The sequence below is a fragment of the Ischnura elegans genome, chromosome 11, assembly GCF_921293095.1.
Source record: "Ischnura elegans chromosome 11, ioIscEleg1.1, whole genome shotgun sequence".
Classification (NCBI taxonomy): domain Eukaryota; kingdom Metazoa; phylum Arthropoda; class Insecta; order Odonata; family Coenagrionidae; genus Ischnura; species Ischnura elegans.
In genome coordinates, this window is record NC_060256.1 from 91,329,313 (window position 1) to 91,356,610 (window position 27,298).

The window sequence follows — 27,298 nt, forward strand, 5'->3', positions numbered from 1 at the left end:
AAATCATGCACGCGTCCACTATTTAACGATTCACAATTACACAGTCACGCAATCTCACTCACGTTCACATCGAGAGTAAAGTTAAAACTTCACAGATTCGGATAAAAAAGATTACGTCACCAAGATAATTTTTTTAAATTCATAATTCACATAATAAACACGATTGTTTTTATTTATTTTTTTGAACTGCACCTCAATAAAAAAGGTAGGTGCTCATTTTTCTTTCGCATGTGGTAAATTTGTCTTGTTACACCAGTACATAGATTCATGCAAGTGTGATTAAATACGATGTTTTGCGTGTACGAAACTTCGTAACACATTATTAGAAAAATCTCCGACGAAATTTTTTTTTATTTTCTCTATGTTATTTCCTTAGTAAAACCTGTCTGAACTAATTGCCCAAAAATTCGTTCAGTGACTGCAAAAAATGAGCTTTTTCATTAGACCAGATTACCTTTTTGAAATGCTGACACTTCCGACGTCACTTTCTTAACATTGATATCACTTCTGATGCCGTTGAGAACGTGGTACATCAAGGACTCTGCTTTCCACGCGTTCCCTTTCGGTAGAGACTTGAGTTCAGGATCATTTTGAGAAATACCCAAGTGGTAGAAAGTGACAAATCGTCTCAATGGTCTCTCACTGGGACAGGGTGAGCCGCAAAAAAATCTCCAGAGGTAATCAATATGTATTTTTTTGACACATATCACGAACCATGTAGATTTATAAATTTGAAACTTTCTTTTTTTTAAAAATTTGATAGATAAAAGGGAAAATATACAACGTGCACAATTCATCCGCGGGGTTTTCCTTTTGTTTGAACCGTTTAGACCTTAAAAAATAAATAGGGCAGGTTGGGTTGGGGTGACGAAATGAGACGAAAATTGGAGCAAAGGACTAGTCCTTCATCATAAGGCCTAAAGGAAGTGCCATCCTGAATGAGCCCTTGACACTTTCTTTCACAGACCCTCTGAATCACTTAGCTCACCAGAAAGGCCTTGGGGAAAGCGATTCACATGGATATCCTCACGCGGACACGAAAAAAATATTCATTGACGAAAAAAAGGGCATGAAAACTACGCACCCGTTCGATAGCCTTGGGAAAACGTCGATTGGTACCGTATTGGGATGACGAAGCATCTTTTTTCTCCTCCACTTTCCTTCCTATCCCCTCAAGTGACAATCAACTCAACTTTATCAAGGTGCCGGGCTACTTCTTGGAGGTACAAAATCAAGAAGAAATGGTACTCTTCATCGCGATCACCTCCACTCCGATAAGGCAAACACAATAATATTCATATGCATATGTACTTTATATATTCACATATGTTCGGTATGAAAGGAATACGGGTGATAATGTGGTTATTAGAGAGAGATGGAGCAATGAAATCATCTTCTTACTTCGCAAAAATGATGAGAAAAACTTTTCCACAGCACCTTATAATCAGTTTTTAATTCTCTTAGAGCTCTAAACACACGCAATTTGTAATTGGTCAGTCGAACCCTTTTACCCCTGGGCTGTAACAAGCGACAATACCTCTTTCTAGTGACAAAACCTATTCCCGTTTCTTCTACCATGAAACGGAAAGGCCAGCAAGTCTTGCGAAGGCCCATGCTATCCTTTTTCATGAAGAAGCTTTCAAGAACGCTTATTTTCAAAGATAGACATCTCTGAGACCACTCAAGAGGCACTGACCGACGTTTTTTGTTTCCTTCAACACAAATAAAAGGCCAGCAATTCTCGAAGGCCCACACTATCCTTTTTCCTGAAGAACCCTTTTGAAGAGCTCATTTCTCCGAGTAATAATCACGCCACCAAAGAGAAGTCCCTGCAGGCACGCGTAATTTCGTTTCTTCAGCAACGAAATGAAAGGGCCAGCTATTCCTGTAGGCCCCCTCTTCACGTTAGAACCTTCTCGACTTTTTACTTCCCGATGACAAAGGCCAGCCGCCAGTGAAAGAAGTCTCTCCTTTTCACTTTCGTCTACTCCAACATGAAATGAGGGCACGTGGGTCCTAAAGGACGTTAGCTGGACCTATTCCTTCGTGAAGGAACCTGCGTTAGTGCATATTTCCCGACGAAAATGCCATGCTGCTGGAAATAAGAGCAAACACTCGCAGCATTTTTACATCTTCCACCATGAGATAAATGGGTCGTGCTTATTGGTTCTTCTACCATGGGGCCACCTAATCCTGAAGGCCCTTTATCCCACCCTAATTCTTCACGAAAGAACCTGCTTGAATGAGCTTTTCTGGATCACGTCGCTAGAAAGAAGTCCACTCGTTCATAGTACGTCTGTTTCTTCCACCATGAAATGAACGTGTCGTTTTTTTCGGTTCTTCAATCAAGAGGGCGATGATAGCTAATCCTGAATCCTGAAAGGCCTTCACAAACCCTTCACGAGAGAACCCACCGTTGAGTGATTTTTCGAAGAGGCCGCTAGAAAGATGTCTCTGTGAACACGCCGCCACCGTCTTCTCATACCGTGCTCTCCCTCTTGGCCACCATGAGGGGCGTGTCGGGGGAGTCCGGCTCCTCTTCCAGGAGGGTGGCGGAGGGCGGCGGGGGCAGTGGGGGCGAGGAGGAGTAGGAGGACGTCTCGGAGGGCAGGGGGGGCAGCGACATGGGGTGTGGCGGCATGGCCGCGTGCCCCCGGAGACCCATGGGCAGGGGGGACTCCATGGGGTGGTGGGCCACCATCATGCCGCCGGGGTACATGGCGTGGGGCCCGGGCGGAGGGCCCTGGGGCATCCGGCCCATGGTCATGGTGCTGCCGGGCCCGCCCACCGACGCCATTCCGGAGTACGAAGGCCAATGCTGTCGCGGCAGCGTGCACTGCGGGTACGGAACTCCACCCTCCACGGGTTTCTGCAAGGACAGAGAAAGGGATGTGGATCAGTCAAACGGAAAAAAATAATGAAAGAATGTTGTAGAGAGTTGTTTCAGGTTAAATTCGGTGGAAATACAAAATATTAGTAAATTTAAAGTTACTCTCAATTTTCCACAAATACTAATACGTGTATAAAAAGTTATTGACGTAATATATATTCAAAGTATGACTGTATCGAATTTGCTCTGGGCTAATTTCACAAGTTGATTATTCGCCTATTCCACATACTTTATTTGGTTGACCTGTTTCAACAATTACGTGTCCTTTTGGAGGAAATGCTTAACTATGAGCAAGAGTAAATGGTACTTAATTATGGGTCGAGGTGTACCAAATGAAAAACGTGGAATAGACCAAGAAATAAACTTATTTCACTAACTACTGGAAATTTTCCAGACACACATTACTGCTTGTGAGAATTTTCAAGTAATTATATATTTACTTAAATGAGGGAGGATTTTAGAGAAATACAGTTCAACGATTGCATCTCTGAAAAAGCTGCAGAAAAAATAGTGACGCACCGCCACTGTCTTGCTAAAGAAATAAAATTTTCACCACATATGTCGATTAAATGAAAGTTTCTGCACATCGGGAAAATTGCTTTTTCACTTTATAAATCTAATTTCACGAAATAACATCAATATATTCATCCTCAATGGAGGAGAAGCATCCATAAACCAAGCTATCGTTTCATTTTATCATGCACGAAATCTGCAATTTATAAAAGGGATGATATGTTTATGCGTCAAATAGCACATCCCAAAGGCAAAAGAATAGAAGCATAGCGGAAAATATTACGAGTACAGTCATGGAAGTACATCGGAGCACCAAATGGAATATTCTAATGCATATTCGGCTCATTTCTACAGCCAGATATGCAATACACTATACGCTTGGCAGGGGCATTGGTGTATGTAGACCATTCGTCCACAGAATATGTCCCCTCGAGACCAGAATATCCCACAGAGACGGCATTATGCTCTCATTCGAGAAGAGCGGTTGTTAGAGATGTAAATATTGATGAACATAGCTTTCCTCGCGAACGGAGAGGTTTTTATTTTAAAAATGACATCGTAGACGCGTTGCCAACATCGACAATAGGATGTTCACTGGGGGAGAGACAATGGTGTACTCTTGCACCTCCGAATAAAAACTCACCACTTTCAAAGTGGAGCGAGTGAGTTGTTTCTCGCGATCGCTGCCAGAAATTCCCCTTGTTTTCGTTTTTCATTTGTTTTTTTTTCGCGAAATATGAATGGATTAATATGGTAATGGAGCAATGGCGTCGTGCGTCAACTCTTAATTCGTAATCCCGTCGCAGCGGCGCTGCATGTCTCTTTGAACTTTTTAAAGGTGACGCTTAGGCATGAGTAATGGGAGTGAAAATAATCCGATTTTCATCATTTATATGCTCACTCCTATACTACGGCTTTTATTCAAAAGAACAGTGCGGCGGCATATTCAATTGATCTAAAAGCTTTTGGGTTCAACTACTGAAAATTTTATCATAAACATCATGAATAAAGAATGGTAGCAAAATAGGTCATAAAAAGAGCCAGATATTCAATGGGAGCTAGGAATGTAATCAATAAAGCAGATAAAATATCACCTAGCAGGAAATTTATTGGTCTTTTAATATTTTTTTCTTCGACCTAGCATTTAAAACATGCACATGAAAGGAAAATAGAAATGGCAAAATATTAATAAGAGGAAGAAATAAATGATATGCCAGCAAAAATAACCACGTGAGCTGGAAAAATAAATGCAGGAATTAAAGGACAATTAAAGTTCACAGTAAAAGGATTTGACTATTTGATTCCCAAGCATGAGCAAATGGTATTAGTGCTCTTAATAAAACCGTTCTATTTGATACTACAGGAAATATTTTCACCTCCTAAACTCCGATGAGCCAAAAATAAAGACCGCCTAACTTAATCTAAATAAGACACAGCTAATTCAATTGCAATGGATCCATATCCTGAAATTCGACCTCACAACGTAGGCCAACCTAAAATTAACTTGACAAACTCGTTGAAATAAAAATGTACAGGGGATCGGGTTGGTGTGGTGGCTAGAGTGTTGGCTTCCCACCCGGCGGGCTCGGGTTCAAATCCCGGCAGTGGCAGAGAATTTTCAGAGACTGCCCGATCCCTGCTTGAGCGTTGTGTGGAGGACATTTGAAGCGCAACACTCCGTCCGTCGGATGGGACGTTAAGCCGTGGTCTCCTTGGCGCCTTTCGTTAAGAGCAGGCTAATGCCGACGCCGGGTTTCTCTCCACCCTTCCTTCCATACCCTTCCCTCATGGCGCAAATGACCTCAGCTGTCGGTCGCCTCCTCCAAATACCATACCATAAAAATGTACACATCTGAAAATTTCAGCTCAGAGCTTGGGTAAAACAAAAGCTAGTAGCAAGAAAACAGGCGGCAAAGTAATTAAATGCAGTCACAATATGAAATAAATTTCAGTAACAATTTTTCTACACAACTGATATCCTATTATATTCCTCCTAGTCATTTAATAACATTACTAATCTCTCATGGTTTCCTTATAACGAACGAAGCAGCTTAATTTTTATGGGGAAAATATAAAAACGATCTCAAGATAATTAGGAATATTGCGGGATGACTTTCATAGTTTGAATTCTATGCGTGAGAAGATGGCATTTACTACATTCAGCAAACGACGCTATGTTGTAATATGAATTTCCCCATTCATAATTGATGGGGTGGCCAGTAGAGGCTCTGCGCTAGTTGTTACTATGGCTAATAATATAAATAGTTAATAACGGACTGTGAACTTAGAAATGTAAATGCATTGTATACATTACATGCATCAACATTACTTATTATAGTTCACAAAATATTCTCGTAGCCATTCTTCAATATTATCGACTCATCAATCGAACAATCCATTATCTACGTGTTACCTCGTCTCTCAAAAATAACAAGTGTGACTGAGAGGAATTGACGAAGCATGAGCTTATCCATCAGGTCACCGAACATTATTAATATTACAACGAAATAAATGCATACCTACTAAGACTCCCAAGTATAAAGGTATGACTTACAGAAACGCAATGCCAGTGTTTCACAAAAGTACTCGTTACATATTGCAACATCCAAGATCCAAGGATAATCACGTATGTTTCTAAGTAGAACGCTTACATTAGCGATTAAACCCATATCTGTGAATCAAAAGATGAGCGATCAGCAACAAATAGATTCATGGCATTGCGTAAAAAAAATATTTTATCGAGATTTTCTTCGATGACTTTCTATGGCTTATAAAATTTCTCTCCTTCCATGTAAATTAATTATTATTGATTATAACCTAGAGTGAGCAACTACTAGGTGCTGCCGTTTTAATGTCACCAGGATACTATTGTTTACAAACCACAGGTTATTTCACTCGGAGGAGCTCAAATTCTTCAACGCTTTGAACTGCTTATAAATCAGTTTGAAAGTATTGTACTAAGTTACCAATGCTTTCAACCAATACCAATATCACTCCATTTCTGTCGATTGCAGTCAAAGCCGAGGAAATCTAGTCCTGAACTCCTGATCGTAGAAACACAACCACCATAGGTAATGGTTTCCACCAATCGCAGCCCATTCCGCGCGAATGTGACTCGTCGTCGTGCACCCTATTCGAGGACTAGCGATTATCGGACGTCGTGACAATTTAGCGCTCAAAACGCCGACTCGATGAATCATTCAAGATCGCGGGGGCGTTCGGCATTAATGGAATACACGTCAACGCCATCGATGTGAATATGCCCCGTGAACATATGCATCCCGCACACACGGGTCTCCCGTTGTGGGTTCAGAGCACATAGGTCGCACCCAAAGCAGATTAGGCGGTTGTTTTTGGAAATCATCGGCTTTCCGGGTTATGAAGGGACGGAAAGCGTCCATTTGCGAGATTAAAATGCACCTTGTAGTACGCGGGAACGCATTTTGCCTTTGGCCTCGCGCGGATTTCGGTGTCTTCCTGATAGAATATGAGTAAATGGCCATACCATTGGCAACTGAATATCTTTAGGAAGCACTAGAGGGTAACCTGAAATTGGCTAAAGTGGCACTACGGCGCACAGAGGACCAGAATGCTGAAATTTGCGGTACATATTGAAACCGAAATAGAGGATTTACAGGTTTTTGAGCTCGTTGATTACGAGTTTGACCTCGGAACTTTGAAAAAATAAAAATGTTTTCGAACACTGAAGATCTAAAATTGTGTTTAGGGAATCAGAAATCATGTCACCTGGAAAGTCTAACAAGTTTAGAGGATTTTAAAATAAATTAAAGCAATGCCAAAAAATGAAGAATGATGAATGTCAAGCACGATATTTATGATTTTCTGAAAATGAGACATCGGCAATATTCTTCCTACAAAACTCTTTGCTCAAAGTTACTTGCAATGACTATGCACAAGTTATAGCATAAGCGAAAGCAATTTTGCAGGTTGCCTTCATCTTCAAGCATAACTTTCGCATCTGAAGCCTTCAGCAGGCTATCCAATATACACTCTAAAGCTTAAACTTTAGATAATACCCTAAGTTATTTTCTTACAAACGAACATGAAGATAAACCGAATGTCACTTTTCACCTTCTGATTGCATATGACATTCAATGCTCATTTAATCGTTAAAAGTTAATTGGAATAGAAAATAACGCATTTTTATTTGAATTTTGATAAGTTCTTCCTTTTTTATATTTATAGTTTAAAATACTCAAATAGGAATGATAGCAGTGATGATATAGCTCCCGGAAGTGAAGGCTTATTTAGTTGCGCACTAGGAATACGCCAGTAGCTTCAATGGTGCTCACTGTCGCCTTGATCAGTGCCGACTAGTGTATTCCCAAGTACTTGTTATTACCACTAATAGAAGTAGCTGAGATTTCCTAATATCTCTTAACCGACAAATTATTCAAAAAGAAAGTTCAGCATTTTCGAGGTCTCTGGACCACTCTGTATTTAGACATAGCAATGACAGCAGAAAACAACAAAATTAAATGAATCTGAATTTAACAATGATAAAATTGAAGAAAAAAGCGTATAAACCATCCGCTTTGCCAAAAAATACACGTCGACGACTCGGCATCCTTCAACAGATTCACTCGTCGGAATCACTTCGATGGAATTGATGGATTTATCTTCGGCCACATTTCGTTTCCTCAAATTATCCATGGTCTAACCTTTACCTTTAGACACAAATTTGCCTATAAATCGGCCATCACTTCAGCCAAAGGTGTATTTAATAATTTAAGGCTAAGTAAAGTGGATAATAAAACGAGTAATATTGTCACAAAGCAACGTAACTCAACGACGTAGCGTAAACAAACAAAGGTGCTCAACCGGAGTGAAACAACGATATGTTGACAGCGTTGTCGAGTTGGTAGTCAGCAATCATGTATAAATCGTTTTTCCAAATTTGGTAAAAATTAACAGAGCAAAAGCTCTCACTAGTTAAGTTCTTTTTATTCATCACAAATGATATAGTTATGAAGCTTTACTGTATTTCCAGAGAATTTTTTTAAATTCTTCCGATACCTAAGAGTCAATATAACAGCCATTCTTCATATCATAGGATTATTCCATTTTTAATAAAATATATGCATTGTACAGCTCTTTTGATTGATTTACAATTATTTTTAATTTTTATAAATGACGCATTTAGCCATTATAACTAGTTGTTGTCGAGTTTATCTAACTAATGAAAGCAGCATTTCGAAGCGCAGGTTCTACCTTAAAAGCATAAACATAACAGTCTGACGCGGAAACGTGACGGTAGAATGAATATATCATGAAGACACCACATAAAATCTATAATCTATTTAATAAGTGGAAATATCGCAGCTTTTTTAATTATATCTCCAAGACTACATACATAAAAACATTACTGGGCCAAATTTGAACATGTAGCTTGATATCACATATGCCGCCTCCGAATATTGCACAAAACGATTTCTACCGCTGAAAAAGATTTTTTAAAAGAAAAAAATCACGTAATGATATCGCGTACCAAGCAGTATTGAATCCGTAATTTCAACAGAAGCCTGGAAAATTTCACAGTGGAAAAAACATCATTATCTTATAATAATAACACTAACTATTTTTATTTATGTTTATATGTAATTTTAATTAGATTAGCAATGGGAGTAAAACACATGTGACAAAGTTACCAGCAATAAATAAATAGGCTTGCTGTATTTGAGATATTTTTGTTTTTCGTGTTTTAAATATATTTTATGATGAAGGAGGGGATTTTACCGTTTTATTAATGTTTATTTCCATGGATTGAGGTCACGGGATAGAATAATTGTTTAGAAACTAAATGGTAAATATTCAAGAGATTTTATAAATGTTGGGTCCCACTGATTTATAACCACCTGCCACACCAAATTATAGTATATTGGGTTATTAATTGTTCATTACGTTAAACGTGGTAGTTCACCACATGCAATATTGAAGGTGACTTCTAATCTTATGTGCCAAAACGTACGTATTGCATTGTCTTAATTTATTTTTGTAGTTGTTATTGTTTCTTTGCGCTTTGGTTCCATACTTATGAGTTCAATAGATTTTACCGAACAAACATTTCGATTGATAGCTGCTTTTCTGCTTCACAACGTATTTTTCCGCTGATCACAATGTGGCAGATAAATTTTACGACTTTTATTACATACTGCTATTTTTCTGGTCAGACCTTTTCGGGGTTTCCACCGGGTAAGTTGTTTGTACGCCAACACGCAACTCACACGGTGGAAGCCCCGAGAAGACTTCACCAGAGTCATACGCTGGGAAAGAACAAAATCACATAAACTATTGATTTAATTGTTAGACGCCACCATACAGTTAAATGTTTTTGGTTGGTATCCCCGCCACGTATTCTTTTTTTATTCCTCAGTGGTGCCAATATTCTGCTTTTGATTTATTGTATGATTCCCAATGTAACTTTGTGAACGTGGAATAAAACAGTACTAGTAAATAATACCATTAACGGATTGAGATGCCCACCACAGGTTTCGTTTAACTTGTTTTAGTCTACACCAAGGGAATATATTTTTCTTCGTGGAAATTTTGCACCTCAGTTCACTCATTCCCTACTCAAAATCTAGTCATCCAGCCTAAAGTTTGGATCTATAATGTCCGATAAGGATTTGTATCACTCCTTTGCAGTGCGTTGAAATGCATTTTGCCATTGGTCTAGGGCAGAATATTGAGTTTTCCTGAACGAATACGTGTAAAGGGCCACGCCAAAGAGAGTAAGGTTATGTGCAGGAAGGATACGGGTGAATCGCGAAATTGACGTAAGTGGCTGAGGACTAAATCACCAATATTTGTGCTCCTATCCGCGAGGCATGGCAAGCTTTCATGGCAAGAGGCGCTACGGCGTAGTTCATTGCTTAAAAGGATAAGTAAAGCCGAATTTGTCCATAGAATATTCTGATTACATTCCCTAGTCCCTATGCTCCTCTGACAATTCCACCACATGATTTCTGCCGTTTACAAGAATATTTTCCGATGATATCATTATTTAAATAAAGTTAATATAATTAATATTTGCTATGATAATTTTATTAATGATTATTATCGCGCAGTAATGGTCAGGATAACACAGTGGTGAATCCGTGATAGCAAAAGAGAGGTACAAAAATTGTTAAAAAATAAAACAATCGCCGAGACAAATAAGTGCCCACTCAAATGGCCCATAGAGTCTATATAAATGTCGGGAAATTTTTACATTATTTAATGCTAAACAAATGAAATAATATGAAATTAATCATTAAACTCAACAACTACGTTTGATTCGTATTTATCGGGATGCCGAGTGCAGTCGGCTCCGGAACTGCAGTTTGTTTGAAATGCAGCCCACCGGTTGAAAATTTTGGGAGATCCCAGAAATGACAAAAATTATGATTATTAAACGGACTATAAGCTTCAAAATGGGACCAATTTTACCTTTATTGATTGAGTAGTTTTACTTCAAGAAATATTTTTCTAAGGTGTCGGACGTAGGATTTTTGGTGTCGGACGTAGAATGTACGCATATTAAATGGATTTTTGAGGAAAAAATGTTGTAAACCCTTATTATATTTTTATTTTTACAATATAGTACTTATTAAAACAGATTATTACACAGAAGTAATTGGTATATCAATATTTAAACCCTAAAATATAATTATAAAGTACTTATAGCTAGCCTGAACTAAATGAATCTGGTCCTACGATACTTTTAAATTTATATTGTTGTCTTGTTCTTCCGTATGGTTCAGGAGACAATTTTCTTTATAATGTCTGTTTTTAAAGACTAATGCAGTCTTCATCGGCAGGCCAGAAGTAGTTTGCACCTGACGTGGAACAGTACATTACTTTCACCACGGCTTCATTTTCCAAAACAGATTGAGCTTCGCCTGAATAGTAGGTATCATCATACCTTACAACAACCCAGTCCTGCATTGTTACTAGGTCCTTAAGACTTATGATTGTGATGAGTGTTGCGAAATCTTCACAAACTTCAGGTGCTGACATTTCACTGTCAGAATCAAGACTTGGTACTACTCTTTCTTTGCGCTTCATAGTGTCGTCACTTGTTTCGCCAACTAGCACTAATTAGTTTGAACCAGCTGGTGCCGCAGAGTGCACTTTGTGTGTATTCAAGATCGGAATGGCTGACTCCCAGACATGTTTCACTTCATGTGCCATTTCTTGCACATCATTACTAGACAAATAAATTATCATAATGTTGGGGTTTCTTAAGGTTGCATCAGCAAAGTTATCTGCAGAGCTGAAAACGATTTCTGTATTATATGCTTTGGCATTATTCCAAAAGGGTAACTTACCCAGGCGGGTTCGAGTCCCGCCTGGGTAAGTTACCCTTATCCAGGGCATGGATGTTTGTGATTGTTAAATGTTATCAACCCCGATGTAAAGGCCGAACAGTGCTGTTTTCGGTGGTGTGTGAAATAAATAAATAAATAAATAAACACCTCTCTTCATTGTTCCTCCTATCCAATCTAATACCCCTTTCCCATAGGAGGTTGCGAAGTAGTACCAGTGTAAATTAATGTCAAACTTACTCTGAAGTAAAGGAAGAACAGAAAAAATGAAACGATTCTTGAACTGGGCTGATGTTTCATCAGAAAAATTGTGTACCGTCGAAATATCCGCATTAACAGATTCCAGATGTGCCAGAAGAAAGCTCACATAACAATAAATTTGATTTTGTGTGTGACCAAGGTCATTGGATACAAGAACACACTGGCTGATTCCTTCATAGATCCAAGCGTGTGTTATGAAAACTGTAGCCTGATTTTGAGTCCAATGGGCCTAATGAATTTTGTTTTGATGAATAAGGGTGGCATTTTCCGAAAAATCCATCTGTATCAGTATTTTACTTCCATTTATTTTGCTTTCATTTTTTAAATTCATCAGCTTGTCTTCTTTTGATGTATGTATAAGAATGTATTTCGTCTGGGGTTTTAACTCCTCAAATGCTTCATTAACTGAACTAACTATTTCAACTTTCTGTATCTGTCCATCAAACTTTTCCCACTGAATGTACTTCAAGGGTTCGCTGTTACCCATATGCTTGAACAGATATATCTATATGATTTACGCAATCATTCCATTTTCTTGACATGCAGGTTTTAGATTCTTAGTTACAAATAACATGGCATAAAAATATACTGTATTTTTTTGATAGTCCTGTATGTGGCTCTGAGGCTGATAGCAACTAGCGAACATTCTCGTGGTAAGAGCAAACACAAACGTTATGTGGAATGTTTGAGAAACATTTAACATGTTTAGGACGAAGGCTGCAAAATTTTGATAGCCCTATTTTAACATTTGGGTTTTTATCTTTGAAAACTGTCCAAGCTTGTTTTAAACTCACAACTAGGTATCGAGTGTGATCGTGTATTTTATTTTTTTTTGCTCATATTTTTTTCTGTAAATAACGCGGTCCTTCCAACCTGGAACCTGCCAGGTCACAACGTCACAGTTGTAAACTTCTACAACTTCTTTATAATAAACTTGATTATTATCTACAACTTTGCAGGTTGAAGGTTTATTTATAACTGAAATATCAACATGCTTGGCCAAACACTTAACAATGTGAGCCTAATGTGGTTTACAGCATTGCTGTTATAGTGAAGTATTTTTTTCTTAGAGTATAATAAATTGTTAATACCAGATTTCACTTTTAGGTTATCCTTAATGGATTATGGTTAACTTTAGTTTAAATAAGCACAATTCCTACCAATGATGATAATAGTCTAATAATTGAAACTTAATACAGCCAATATTAATTAGGTTAGCAGCATTTAAAGGCTGGTGTCGGACGTAGAGTCGGACGTAGACTTCTTTTTCTACGTCCGACACCAGTATAAAAACAAAACTGTGGGACATAATATTTTTCAACTCCAGGATCCTTTAGCTATAAATAAACTCACTCTAAACCTTAACTTTCATGGTTTAAAAAAAAATTGTGACTGCTATAAAACTAAAACTCCTTTTTTGGTGTCGGACGTAGAACGAATTCTAACTCAAAGTTAAACTACTCTGTCATGGTAACTAAGAGAGTTAAAAAGTTGTAAATGGCAAGAATGTTTTATTTGGTTCCTTAATCAACCAAAAACACTAACTTTGGTTTGATATGATTTTTCTTTTTTATTCCATTCATAGTAATATGGCATTATTGCACAAACCAACTAGAAAAACACTAAATAAAATTGAAAAACAAAGTACCATATCTTTTTACTGTGGAAAATTTTCCTAAAACAAATACTAGAACTTTATAACTGGTACTTTTAGCTTTCCAAAAATGTATAATACATAGGAGTTTGAAATAATAAAAATAATAGTGTTGAGGTTTACCGTTTTGTGGAATTGCCCAATAGTGGAAACGACATAGATAAACAAACACGCTATATATTTTCGTTATACGGATCCCATGACAACGAGCTGTGATATCGAAAGTGATGCGAAAGTCAACGGCGCGGCGGGAGGGACTGTGTGATTCAGAAAAATGATCACTAGAGCGATCGCTTTTCGCGACGAAAAAGTGATCGCGATAGTGATCACTTTCGCGACGAAAAAAAATGATCGTGTGATTCAGGCTTAAGCGAAATCGACAGAGCGGCAGAGGAAACAGGTACCCACGTTAGGAGTTTCACCGGTGGAGATCCATGAAGCGTACAAATTCACGGTGATTGGTGATGGGACGTAGTCGGACACCTAATTGTCACCATGCATTGGAATATCTGTCCACATTATAGACATCTACACACTACCCCGGAAGCCACCAAAATAGAATGAGTCAGGACACGAGCCGTTCGCAAAAATAGTTTAAAACGAGCGAGTCGACGTGATTTCACCACTGACAATGAGTTACACCTAGAATGTATTCAAGTCAGGAAAATCCTCCGCTGTCCGTTCGCCAAAACATCTCTCTTTTCTTACCACATTTTATTACACTCACTTTCAATCATTATTGCTGTATTTAACTGACTTTAGAACGTAACTACAACAAATTACGTCGCAGTCTAGTTGCTATAAAATGCAAATGCTGGATCGAGACTCTCAATAAACATTTTTTATGTCATATTTTGTTATTTATCTTTTACAGAAGCCTGTGATTTGCTGTTCCGTTTCTGATTTGCCCTTAAAATTATTTTTTACTGCGTGGAAGTTTTTTTGTTTATCTTTAATAGAAGCCTACTATACACCATTACTTTTTATGATTTGCCTTGAAAATAATATTTTGTTGCGTGGAATTTCCGTCTTCACACATAACTTCTGCCGTATCTATGTTAAAGCCAACAATTAAATTAAACAAAACTATTGAAAATTGAAGGAAAAAGTTAAAGAAATTGACCTAAGACATTAAAAGAGAGTCCAAGCAAAAGAGGAGGTGAAGAACTACGCAGTAGAACTACATAATAATACAGTTTGCCAAGACATAGCTTTCTGGGCATCAGAACAAGGTAGGTTGGCAAGAAGAAGAGTTAAGTTAGAATATTTTATCCGATTAGCGTATTCGCGTCAATTTGGTTTAATTACTTTTACATTACAAAATATGCGCATGAAATCCATTTCGAAAACAAATGGAAAATATAAACTCCGGGACGAGGCAGGGAGGCAAAATGAAGAGTTTACTTGTTAGATAACCGCAATCGGGCTAATTTGTTTCAATTAATTTTAACATTACCCCTATGACAAAAATTGCATAAACCTTGTCAATTTTCATAACAGTCTATAAGAATGTATACAAATTTTATATAGGTTTATACAATTTCTTCATAGGGGTAAAGAAATAAAGTGCATGATTAGTTGTAACGAAAAATCCATTGCGAAATTCTTGACGGCTTCTTGTGAAATTGCTGCGTTAGTTCTTGAAAGTTTTGTCAGTTAAAAATATTGGAAAATTTAAAAAAGCCTCGAAGTTTCAGTTTCTTTCTCATTTTCACAGCGTAGACATTTTTGAAAAATGCAAGAAAATTACGCGTTTGCACAAGACTCATTCAATTCGTTGAGGCTTACAAGTTTTGAGACCAAGACAACCAATATTCGCTACCTAAATAAAAATGCTTACAAGCTGATTCCACTGGTGACGCAATGCATATTATGGACATACAAAATTTTCTAACAGTTTACTACAAAAAAATAAGTCCGATACGCCATTTCATACGACATTCTCTCATTATTACTTTCGAAGAATCCTGCACGTACAAATTCTACAGTTTAAATGCCAAAGTTTCTTAACAAAACTTTCAAATGAGTAATATCAAATCAAGATCGCTTCGTCCGCTGAATTACGCAGATTTAACCGCACCTGCATTTTTCTCCACGGAACCCCACGGAGTTGAGTTTAAATCCCTCTGCATACTTAGCGCATAAGCAAGGAGACTTAGAAAATATGCCCGTGAAGTTCTTTTCGCGGGGATTACGAAAAGCCAAGTGGATACCCGTCGGAGGAAAATCCACATTTGTTCAGATGAGGGATATCATTTTTTCTCCAATCTCCAAAGTTTTCCAAAGGCAAAAATAAACAAGGGAGTTCGGAAAGCGAACTCTCTTTATTATGAACTTAATAGTTAGCATGGGAATTAATCCAGCTGAGGAATTCACTCACTGGCTCATCGGATTACGAGCCTTGGTTTTTTTCTTTCTTTTGCAAGATCTTAAAGATGAAATCCCACCCACGAGCGGACGTATTTTTATGAAGAGGAGCGAGGATTTGTGTCCGGTAATCCTTTGGGAACCCAGAAGCGAATCTCATCGCCGATTTGGAGGAAAGAGGCGGCGGCAAACAGTCGAATCCTTCCCACGCCATCCTCTTTCCCCTTCACCGTGTCTCCCCAGAATAAACTCGCGAGCATTTGGAGAAAATGGGAGCTTGTTAACTTGATGGTCGAGCAATCATGATGGCCCGATTTTCGATTATTCGCGGTGTTATTCCTTCCCACATAATGGAATGATGCCCCCCCGAACAATTATCCCCCGTCGTTACGGAGAACAAATAATGAACCATATCTGGGATTATTGGAGAAGATGACACGATATTTATTCTGCGACCCCTTTTCTTCATCGAGTTCTCCCTCCAGTTCTCATCAATTTTCAGACCCTCCACAACCATGGTAGAGATGAAAATTATAATCATTTCCCTTTGGGTTTTATGAGAAAAATCAAAGGTCAAAGGTGCGCGTAGGGTTGACCTTTATATGCTATATTGCAAGCGAGCATTAAAATCATTACGGGCCTATTCAAGTTTAACTGCACCGTTGATTCTTTTAGTTTCTTCCTTTGCTTCAAGTACGTTACTAAAATTATATATATTTCCCTAGTATTCCACACATATCAGTACTAAGAGATTGCCACTAATAAGGGGTTGTCACACTAATTACAGACTGCCAGAAAAAATTAAAACATTAGCTTGGGAGCTGTGAAACTACTTGCAGTCTGCACGCTCCATGAAAGCAATCATTACAAGGATGAATCAGAGCTATGATTTTCAATGAAAAATTACCTACAGCTTTTACTACTTTCTATATTTTATAAAAAATTCAGAGATTACAAGATATGCCAGAGAAAATACTTTAAAAATGCGATCAATTCATGAGAATCAATTTACGATAGTATCTCTACATAAATATCCTTTGCGATGTGATGAAAATCATCCACTATAATATAATGTACATTGAAGTAAGATCGTAATTACCGACACCAATGGTTCAACTATAATTGCTTTACTTCCGCTTATTTGAATTGCAATTCTAAAACATACAACTGGGTTTCTCTCCCTCTTATTCTACCTCAAGGCTGGCGCCGCGTCCATTAATATCTTCATTTCTTTACATTATAATATCCGATTGCCATGGTAACAGAAATAAAATAGATTTATCACACTAAATTATGTCCAATCATTTCCTTATAGGTTCCTGTGTTATAAATTGCCCTTCAGCAATTACAGGCATAGTTTCAAAAATGAAGCTTGACCCTAGTAACCTTGGTAGGCTTACTTGCATACAAAAAAAATCCTAAACATTAAATTGATCTGAAATGCAACAGTGATTCACAGAAGCACTGAAGCGTTTAGATATTTAACGCGGTAGTATTGTGTTTATTCAGCTTTAAATACTCTTTCATTAACTTACTTATGGAAAATAATGTAGGGGGAATCTGGTTCTAATTAGAATATTCCCGCGTACGAAACGCGGAAGTGGCCTATATTTCACAGTGAAATTCCGGTTTCCACTGGAACTAGAGCGTACGTAGAGAGCACTTCAATAATACTCCACCTGATGGGACGTTAAATAGTAGTTTAATGGGTTCTCGTCACGAGGAAACTATGTCTGGATCCTGCAGGGGGCGAGACATTTCCAGAGGAAACCCATTTCATAGCAGAGGGCTAAGCCAAAATGTTGCAGTAGGCAAGGAGATTAGATTAGACTGGCTTTCCCTCCTAACGCTCCGAGTTCAGAGCGTAGTGGTGGATAATTTTAAAGCGGAATAATAATCCCTATGCAAAAGCCTTAAACATATTTCTTCCGGTAAAGCATTAAGTCCTTTTTTGAGATCTTTAAAGCTCTCTGTGCACCATTTCTTAAATAGCAAATAATATTTTAGCGTAAATTATAGATAATATTATGGATATATAAATAGCGTTTTTTAAATTACAGCTGTAAAATTAATGATCGAAAAAAGGTTATAATATGTCGAACAGTAATTATGTTATTCTTCCTGCAAAGAATAAAATACTGTAGTGAATATAAACCAGTATCAGGGATGCCGACTAACACAAAATATTGGGAGGGCCCAAACCGGGGATCTTGCCCCGGGAAATTTGAAGTAGTGAATTTTAAGTTTTTTTAAGCACTTCAGAAGAATCATATGATCAAAATTAGAACCCTAGAATAACTCGAATCTCGATATCTGGACACTCCGGGGAAAATCAACAAGCCTGACACATTTTTTTCCTCACACCCATAACGAATTTTTGAGGGGGCTCGGGCCCCCTCTGGCCCCATAGAGTCGGCGCCTCATACCAGTATTCAAGGAAATTTTACCGCACGCTTGATATCTACATTTAAATGTCGGATACGGGGTATCACGGACGTGAAATTGTAAAAAGTATGAGTTATACTTCTAAGTTCTTTCTCAAAGTTCTCATCTACTTTTCGATACTAAGGGCCCAATTTAAGAGTGAACCCAGAAACGAAACCGGGAGATGTTTGACACGCCAATATGACACTATTAACCTTTTCCGACGAAGCGATGTGATGACATTACGAGACAGACGACCGTAGCTCCCCTCCCATCCTTGGAATGCGTAGTTCATCCGATGGCCGCTAGGTGAGCTTGGTGCAGATCGTGTTACGTCGCGTCGACGCGTCCGTTCTTCCTCGGAAAAATAAGACACCGACAAAGGGACATATGTGTCTCAAATGATTTAAATACTCTCAAATTCAATGGATTAGATACAAGGTATTATATTTGATATGAATGAAATGATTATGCTTCCGGATTTAAATAATAATACCTCCCTCTTACAATAGTCCTTTATTTTGGCCACCAAATTAATCGTACAATTCATTTATAAAAAAATCTTTAAAATGGAAATTTGATACTAGGTATATAAAGAATGGACTTTTGAATTCGTTTTTGTATATATCTCTGTACGGGACTGAAATATTTTTATTTCTACAAACCCGGGATTGACGGATTCAGGATTTTTTTCGGATCCGGATTCGGAACGGATCGTTGATTTTCGGAGCCGGATCTTTCGGATCGGATATTTTCGGATCCAAATGCATTTTCCTGCAATTCCTGCTATTAAACGAATTAATCATTTAAGTTTATTCTGGGTACGTACAATCGAAGGAATGCTTTTTAGATTTTCATACACATTTTAATATTTTTATGTATTAAAAATCATTTTTATGGGCTTTCAAGCTGTTTTTCTTAAACATCTTTAAATGCTCAGGACCTAAACTGTTACGCTTGGGTTTGGAGAAGAAAATAGGAAAAATGTTCGGATAAACCACTGACCAGTGGCGTAGAATAAGAGTCGCATGCGACGGCGCATTCGAAGAGAGAATTGGAACTCTTTCCACTCTTATTCATTGTTGCATTCACTGAAGCTATTATTTAAAATTTAGGATCCGATGTCTTCCGCTACTTTGGATCCGATGTATCCGATGAAGGGCAATATCCGCGGATATTTGGATCCGAGGTATCCGATCTGACCATCCCTACTACAAACTTGGCTTTTGCATGAATTGGCACGAGAAAAAATTCTCTTGGACAGAATATCGAACCACGAACCTTAGGCTTTATGGAGGTCTGTGCATACCACTTCGCTAATCAGGTTCCTCATTTCCCATGGCAACTAACCTGGAAATCAGAGACCTTGATGATGTCTCCATGTTCCTGGGTTTCACCGCGTGGATTTTCTTTGTGACGACAGTTTCGGACTGTCTGTCGTCACAAAGAAAATCCACGCGGTGAAACCCAGGAACATGGAGACATCATCTAGACAACGCCGCGGAAAACTACGCATCAACTTCAGAGACCTTGATTTCCCATCCATCATTACTCTATACCTCGATATCCCTACGCCTATCGTCACGCCTTTGAACTAAGAGAGTTTGCAGTTCTTCTACATTACTAATCTCCTCTGCCATCTTTTAAAGCCCGTAGTTCATCTTCCTTCCCTCTGGTTAACTTCGATAAGTGTAACTCAGCCGAGTTAATTCTCTAACTCAATGAATATACAAATGGGCAAGAATATACTCCAGAAATCTCCATATCAGCTCTTAACCTTATGTGTGGTCAAAATGAGTTAGACTGCACGTATGTAAAAGCCACACTCACTTAAAATTCAAATCAGCTTGAAGTCTTCGTGGTGAAGTGCACCTTCTTCCGCCAGAAAGAATGTCTTCATCGTTCACCACCACTACATGTACTGCTACGATATGAGAGCAAGCCACATTACCTTTAAAGCCCCAAGCATATACTGTAGGTGCAGTAGGATTCTACGGATAAAAAACTTCACACTTCTCCAAGATTCAATCTATGACCTCGCTTTCGGCGAAAAGTCCACGTGTCCCTGAACAATCCCTTCACATCCCAGCTGGATAAGAGGAGGAAAAAGGGTTGGATTCGGGAGGAACAACATTAAGACGAGGAGAGGAGGAAGAAAAGTTTTTACTCTCTGGAGAATATACAAGTTATCGGTCGCGAGTCGCGTGCATTCGCCGTAAAACGTTTTCCAATACACAAAATCGAGGAAAAATCGGCCGGAATGAGATCTTTCGCGACACGGGGGATACAAAGTGTGCCCCGTCTGCCCCTTTTCGAGAGCCCTGGATCAAATACGGGAACCCGGGAGGGAATCTATACGTATTTTCCGCCCTAACTCCTCCTAGGAGGGCCGGAGCGCTATCTAAGCGAGGCAGCAGGTAAATTTCGCCATTACTCCTTACTGCTCCCTAGACTCGACGGAGTCTCCCGTGCACCCATGCGCGTTGCCCGTGCTAAAGAAGCCGAACGCGGAACATCGCGCGCAAAAAAGTTCCAAAGTGTAGGGAGGGGATTTGGCCTAAGGATTTTCAGAAAACTCCATCTTCAAGAACTGATAGAACGCCCGTTCATTCTTTACCCCCTAAAACCGAACCACAGGAGAATAATTCTAACTCTTAAACCTTATCTCCTTGAGAAAAATCATTTGCACTATAAACTTAAGTGGATACTGTTCCAAAGTTCAAACAGCTTTTTTATATCCTCTCGCCAAAGATTTCTGAGGTCGATGCAAAAATATTTTAGCGGGCTGAAACGCCTTTGAAGTAACGAAATTTCGCATCAAGAAGAGGGAAAACGATGATTGAGGCTTGAAACATCACCACAGACTTTCCAAAGTTGCAAGAAGTATGGCAAAATTACCGGTACATAACGTAGGGAATGCACAACCGAGCCTCTAAAAATGCTGTCAGCAACTTATTCCTAACGTTCCATTGGATTGCTTTAAAATATAATGAACGGTTTTCACGATAGGAAGCAAGCTTCAAAGTTCTAGCCACAAATTTATTACTGTCATATACGCACCATCAGAGAACAACGTGTAGGAAGAGAACAGCGTACAACAACATTAAGAGAAACACGCAAGTTCGAAAAAGCATCCGAGTAAGGAAACAGAACTGGATGGAACACGGAATTGCGTGAAAAATGACAAAAGTGTCCACGGTAAATAAGTGTTGTTCATTAACAAAGTAACTCAATATTTGAAGACTAAATATTGAGTAAAAGTTTTAATGAGAAGAAAAACTTTTGAACCTTACACCTTCCAACGCAAGACGTATCTACTATATTTTTAGGTCCGACAAAAAGAATTAATTATGACAGATATTTTGCCAAACGGGTAGGTGCAGGAATTCATTATTGCCGACCATTAATGACAACCTATATTTATCGAGGTAAGCTATTGGTGGCGAGGAATTCTTCTGTGCAGAATGTAAAAGAACGAATTGAAAAGGTCACTAATTCAAATCATGACGTAGGAATGATTTTGGACTTCCTCGTGGTGTGTTTAGCTGCACTTGATGTGTCAGTGCATCGGGAAGAAACGTAAAAATTGGACAAGTGGTATTGAAGAACACACTCTCATACCCGCTTAATGTAAATTGTAGTACTCTAGAGCTTATTCTTCGGAGAGTGCTATCCTAACGTCATCATCACTGGTCAACAATCCAAAGATTGGTTTGACGCTGCTCTCCACTCAGTTCTCCTATCAGCTAATCTTTTCACACCTACGTATTTCTTCTCTTTCACATCCTTCTTCACTTGTTCCATATATTTTGTTCGAGGTCTTCCTTTTCCATTCTTGCCTTCCACTTGTCCTTCGACGACTGTCTTCATCAGGCTATCATGTGTCAAGATGTGGCCTATCAGGTCGTTCCGTCTTCTTGTTAAGGTTTTCATGAGGCTTCTCTCCTACTCTTTTTGTTCTTATAAATTGTTTCTTTACTTCCATATTTAAGTTTCCCGCTGTAAGCAGGTCTCTCTTTTGGTGGAATTCTCTCTTCGCCTGAGCTATTCTGCTGATAATTTCTTTCTTACTTCTCCCGTCACTAGTTATCTTGCTTCCCAAATAACCGAATTCATCCACCTCTATCAGATTTTGCTTCCCTATTTTATTGTTAGTCTTGACTTCTTCTCTTCTGCTGCATACTAATATCTTGGTTTTCTTCGTGCTTCTTTTCAGTTGACATTCACCCATTACCCAACCCATATTAACCAGAATATTTTTCAAATCCTTCTCTGCTTCTGCTATAACGGCTAGGTCACCTATCCACAATAATATTTGGATCGATCAACTGACGGATTCATGGATTTTATTGGTTAAATAGGTTCGTTCCCCTGTGATACGTGATCCCAAAAAATGTCATTATTAATCTGGCAATAATAAGATTATGCCTGGTCGTGAGATATAGATAGCTGCTACGAATTTTGGTTAAGTTTTTGAAAAAATTGTGCTAGCAAACTAACTAGCCAACCAGGCTGACAGCATAGCTACTCACGTTTGACAACATAAACGATGTCTAAACACAATATTTCTAAAACAATATTTTCTGGCATCCGTTTATAAGTAAACTCTGCCAAAACTGTGCTCGTCTCCACAATAATAGCTGCACTTTTGGTTAAGTTTTTGAAAAGAAAATAACCAGGCTTACAGCAAAGCTACCCATGTTTGAAACCATAAACGATGTCTAAACACAATATTTCTAAAAAAATATTTTCTGGCATCCGTTTGTAAGAACGCTCTCTGCCAAAATTGTGCTCGTCTCCACAATAATAACTGCATTTTTGGGTGAAATTCTTTTGAATGGAATTCTTCATATGTGATGACATACTCCGCATTCCACTCCTCCAACCAGCAAGTTATTCTCCTTGTCGGATTGCTTGATGTCGTAAGTTTGTTATCCTCCCTCTCTGCGATGTTTCTGTGTCTAGCGGAAGCATGAGAGAATGCATGGATTATTTTCTTCTTCTAATACGGCGGATTTAGGTCAGTTTACATTTCTCTTCCACCTGACCTCTATCTCACTGCAATATCCAGTGTGCCTGCGTTTAATATTGAAGTTAAACATGTGGACCGAAAAATTAATGATAGTGGGAATAAAAACAAAAGTTAGAAACCGTGAATAATCTATTGATAGAATGTGAATGCTGGATATAATTAATAGGGTGTTGGTGGTTGTTTTCGGGAATTACTGCGTAGGTAACATTTTCATACTCGACGTTTCACTCCTCCTACTGGGAGCGTTTTCAAGAGAATGGGAGGGAGACCGTTCCCGTCCCGAGCTTATATAGGTTTCGTTAACCCATTGTTGACCCGATTTTGAACTGTCACGGAAGGAAATACCCGTTGGTCATTAGATTCCATTATTCATTATTATTATTATTGGTCATTATTTCCTCCCATTCTCTTGAAAACGCTCCCAGTAGGAGAAGCGAAACGTAGAGTAAGAAAATGTTACCTTTGCAGATTTCCCGAAAACAACCAACAACATTGATAAAAGAAGCTGTGAAAATCTTAATACGAAAATAAATAGGGTGGTTTACTGTTATTTTTTCATTGTCTAAATCGAAAGATTATTACTCCTGGAGTACGCATTTCACGCTCTTAGATTTTTAAATGGCGATATCTATATTTCGCGATTAAATGAGCAGTGAAAATTTTCAAGCGCGCGAAAACGCGACGGCTAAGTATGAATGCTGGGAAAAGTCCGAGTGACGTCATTGTGGTTCCCTCTGCCGCCGCGCCGTGTGTGGTGACCTTGAGGCGAGGATATGTGCGTCGTTGCGAAGCGGGCTCTCTAGCAGGTAACAGAGTACCCTGCTAGAAGGTAGCGATTGGCTAAAAAAAGGATTATTAATACCCTATCAAACGAAGGAAACTTTCCGAACTTAGGTAATTTTAATGGGTGATTATTAAGAGATGTTTCCCTGAGCTCTGTGACTCATGCATGCATTGGTAATCTCAGACGATGTAAAACTCCAATATACTCGTAGAGAAACTAGGTCCCCGTGACGTCACGTGGAGTGGAATCGCATGGGCGCCAATCTGGCCTTTTTCAAATGGAGTTTAAATTGACATTTAACATTCGTCTAAACATAACTTGGCACCCACGCGCGTAACTAATTGCAAAGTAATTTATTTCGTAATGCGCTTTGGAAGGGATGTGCTTACGATTTCATGTTAAGATGACGCATTATTATCCCCAGACAGTTTTATTTCCCTACCTACAACTTGAATTTACGCACGCCTGCATATTATATTACGATATCAAATTACAGTCGTCAGTCATTCCAGTCACTCCGATAAAAAATATAATATGGCCTAGCTATCCTTATAGTTATAACAATTAACAAAATTATGGCTAAATAGCAAAGGGATATTTTTAACACATTAATAAAAATCCTATCAAATTCATACTAGTATCAAAAGCCTTATCAAGAGAGAAAAAATGTCACGTTTTAAAATAAAAAAATTAAAGACCCGGCCTACATGAGGTTGAGCCCAAAGGAGTTCTTCATATTTTATTCCCCAGAAATTTTACCTCTCCGGTGAAACGGGATAGATTTGAAGTACATCACAGACATACTCAAGGTGGAAAGCAGTAAAAATATATATATTGAGAGGAATTTGATATTTTCGATATCAATCAATTGGTTGCCCTACAGCCAAAGAGGGCGCCATATCACTCAACTACATCGCCATCACACGAAGCTCCAATAACGATTTTCGCGGGTAAAACCCCTTGATGAAATAAATAACAAAAAAAACACGAACGAAAGAAGGGAATGGCGACCAAATTTGGCGGTCGTCATCGAAAAATATTCGCCGGCCAATGAGCGTCGCTGGCGCTCGAAATCTGAGCCGGGAAAGCCACGGGAAAATGTAAAAAAAAAATGTTTTTGACGAGAGAGACTGCGTCACCGCGGAAACCGACATCCAGGACTCGAGCCTTCACAGCGACCACTGGGTGTTGGCGAAAAAAAAGACTTCTATACGAGAGCGCACACATATACATATACACGATGGTCGTGATGGTCCCGTCTCGCTGATTTTTAAAGCTCAAGAGGTTAAAAACGATAGAATACGAAGGATGGGTTTAAATTTTTAGTGCAGAAATGTGAGGCTGAAGACTGTCTCACACATATGCGATGCTAGGAGAAAATATAATCTAGTAGCAGAATTTTGCTGCATATCTGTGGTTATGAGCCAAAGTCGTCTACATCATTCCACTTGAAAGTGAACTTAGGTCATCTTATTTTGAAAAATATTAATCATACAGCATACTGTTCTCTCCAGTGGAATCACAAATGGAGAAAAAAAATCGAATACTGGCGTTTTTTTTGTTTTTACGAATCACCTCATTGTAATCACAAATAGTAAGCATTAAAACACGATGAATTAGATTGGCTCTCATATGAGACGAACGCATCATGGATTTTTTTTCTTTTTGTTCATATCTCTAAGGTGTTATTGATAGCAGAGTAATATTATGATTCATAATTATTTTTTCGATCAGCTTAGCAAAAAATATTTGACGATATAAGGCATCGTTCTTAAAATTGTTTTGCACAAATATTACCTTACCTGTGTAGGTAAGTTACGAGAAATTCGTCACGGTAAGGAAGGACCTAAGTCTAAAGGACGCTGTACACGGTGAATGATCATGCGAATGACCATGCTGAATGATCACGTGACCATTCACAGGATCATGCGAGCAAAATAGAACATGTTCTAATTTTCACTGAATGATCATGGGCATGGCGGTTCATTTGCGAATTTTTCCGTTATACACGGTGAAAAAACGGGGTAACAATTTTATCATCTCTTTAGAAGGGAAAAAGTGAGCACATCCTAATAACGCATAGACCATCGTACAATACTGCTACAATGTAAAATCTAAGAAGTGATACATACGTTACAAGTCTTAAATATCTACATGATTATAACTATGTTTTTGATGAGATAGATTGCGTCACCGCAGAAACCCGTATGCATATCTTTAAATCTCAACAACGATCACCTGGTGGTGGCAAAAGAAGAAATCTTGAATGAGCGCTGACACACAGAACGATCTGTTGCGATTCGACGGGATCAGGAACGAGATACTGAAGGCTGTCTCACACAAAAGGGATAAAACTAATCCAAAGACAGAATTTCGCAACATTTCTAGGGTCAAAACTTAAGTCATCTATCTCTATCTCCTCTCGATAGGGAAATTCCGTATTTTTAATAAATTAATCATAGTTGGCCACATTTTGAGGCACGATGGTCTGATGAAGACAATCGTTGAAGGACAAGTGGAAGGGAAAAAGGGCAAGGGACGGCCCCGAATGAGTTATATAGGACAGGTTATAAAGGATGTAAAAGAGAATAAATATGAAGCTATGAAGAGATTAGCGGATAGGAGAGAGAAATGGAGAGCTGCGTCAAACCAATCTTAGGATTGTTGACTAATGATAATGAATACTCTTATCGCCAGGAGAATCATTTTTCGATAAAAATTGAACAATATCGTAATCTGCTATCCCCGGTCACTTAAAAATTAGATTATAATCACTGCAATGCATTGAAAATACGATACATTTAATTAACTTCAATGAGTGATACAGGCATCGTGAACAATTATTCATACTATCTATTTTCCTATCAAAAGAACTGCATTTATGAACAAGTTTTCGTTCTGTTGACAATGTAAATTGGAGGTATCCTTAGCTCTCGATTGGCACACAGTATCTTACGTGCAGCTGTAAAGGCACTTTATCAAATAGTAGCTATGGGAGGGGAGAATATGGAGGGTAACAGATTGGTGCCGAAAGTGGAAAAATATC

The 27,298-nt window shown here is 38.5% G+C and overlaps 1 protein-coding gene across 1 annotated transcript in view; it reads right to left on the bottom strand.

Moving 5' to 3' along the window:
- Positions 1 to 201: 201 nt before the first annotated feature.
- Positions 202 to 27,298, bottom strand: part of LOC124167664 (hemicentin-1) — a 450,985-nt gene continuing 423,888 nt past the window's right edge. The window contains exon 12 of the mRNA XM_046545648.1: positions 202 to 2,869. Coding sequence (XP_046401604.1) covers positions 2,480 to 2,869 — 390 coding nt within the window. The 3' untranslated portion in view covers positions 202 to 2,479. The remainder of the gene's footprint in view (positions 2,870 to 27,298) is intronic.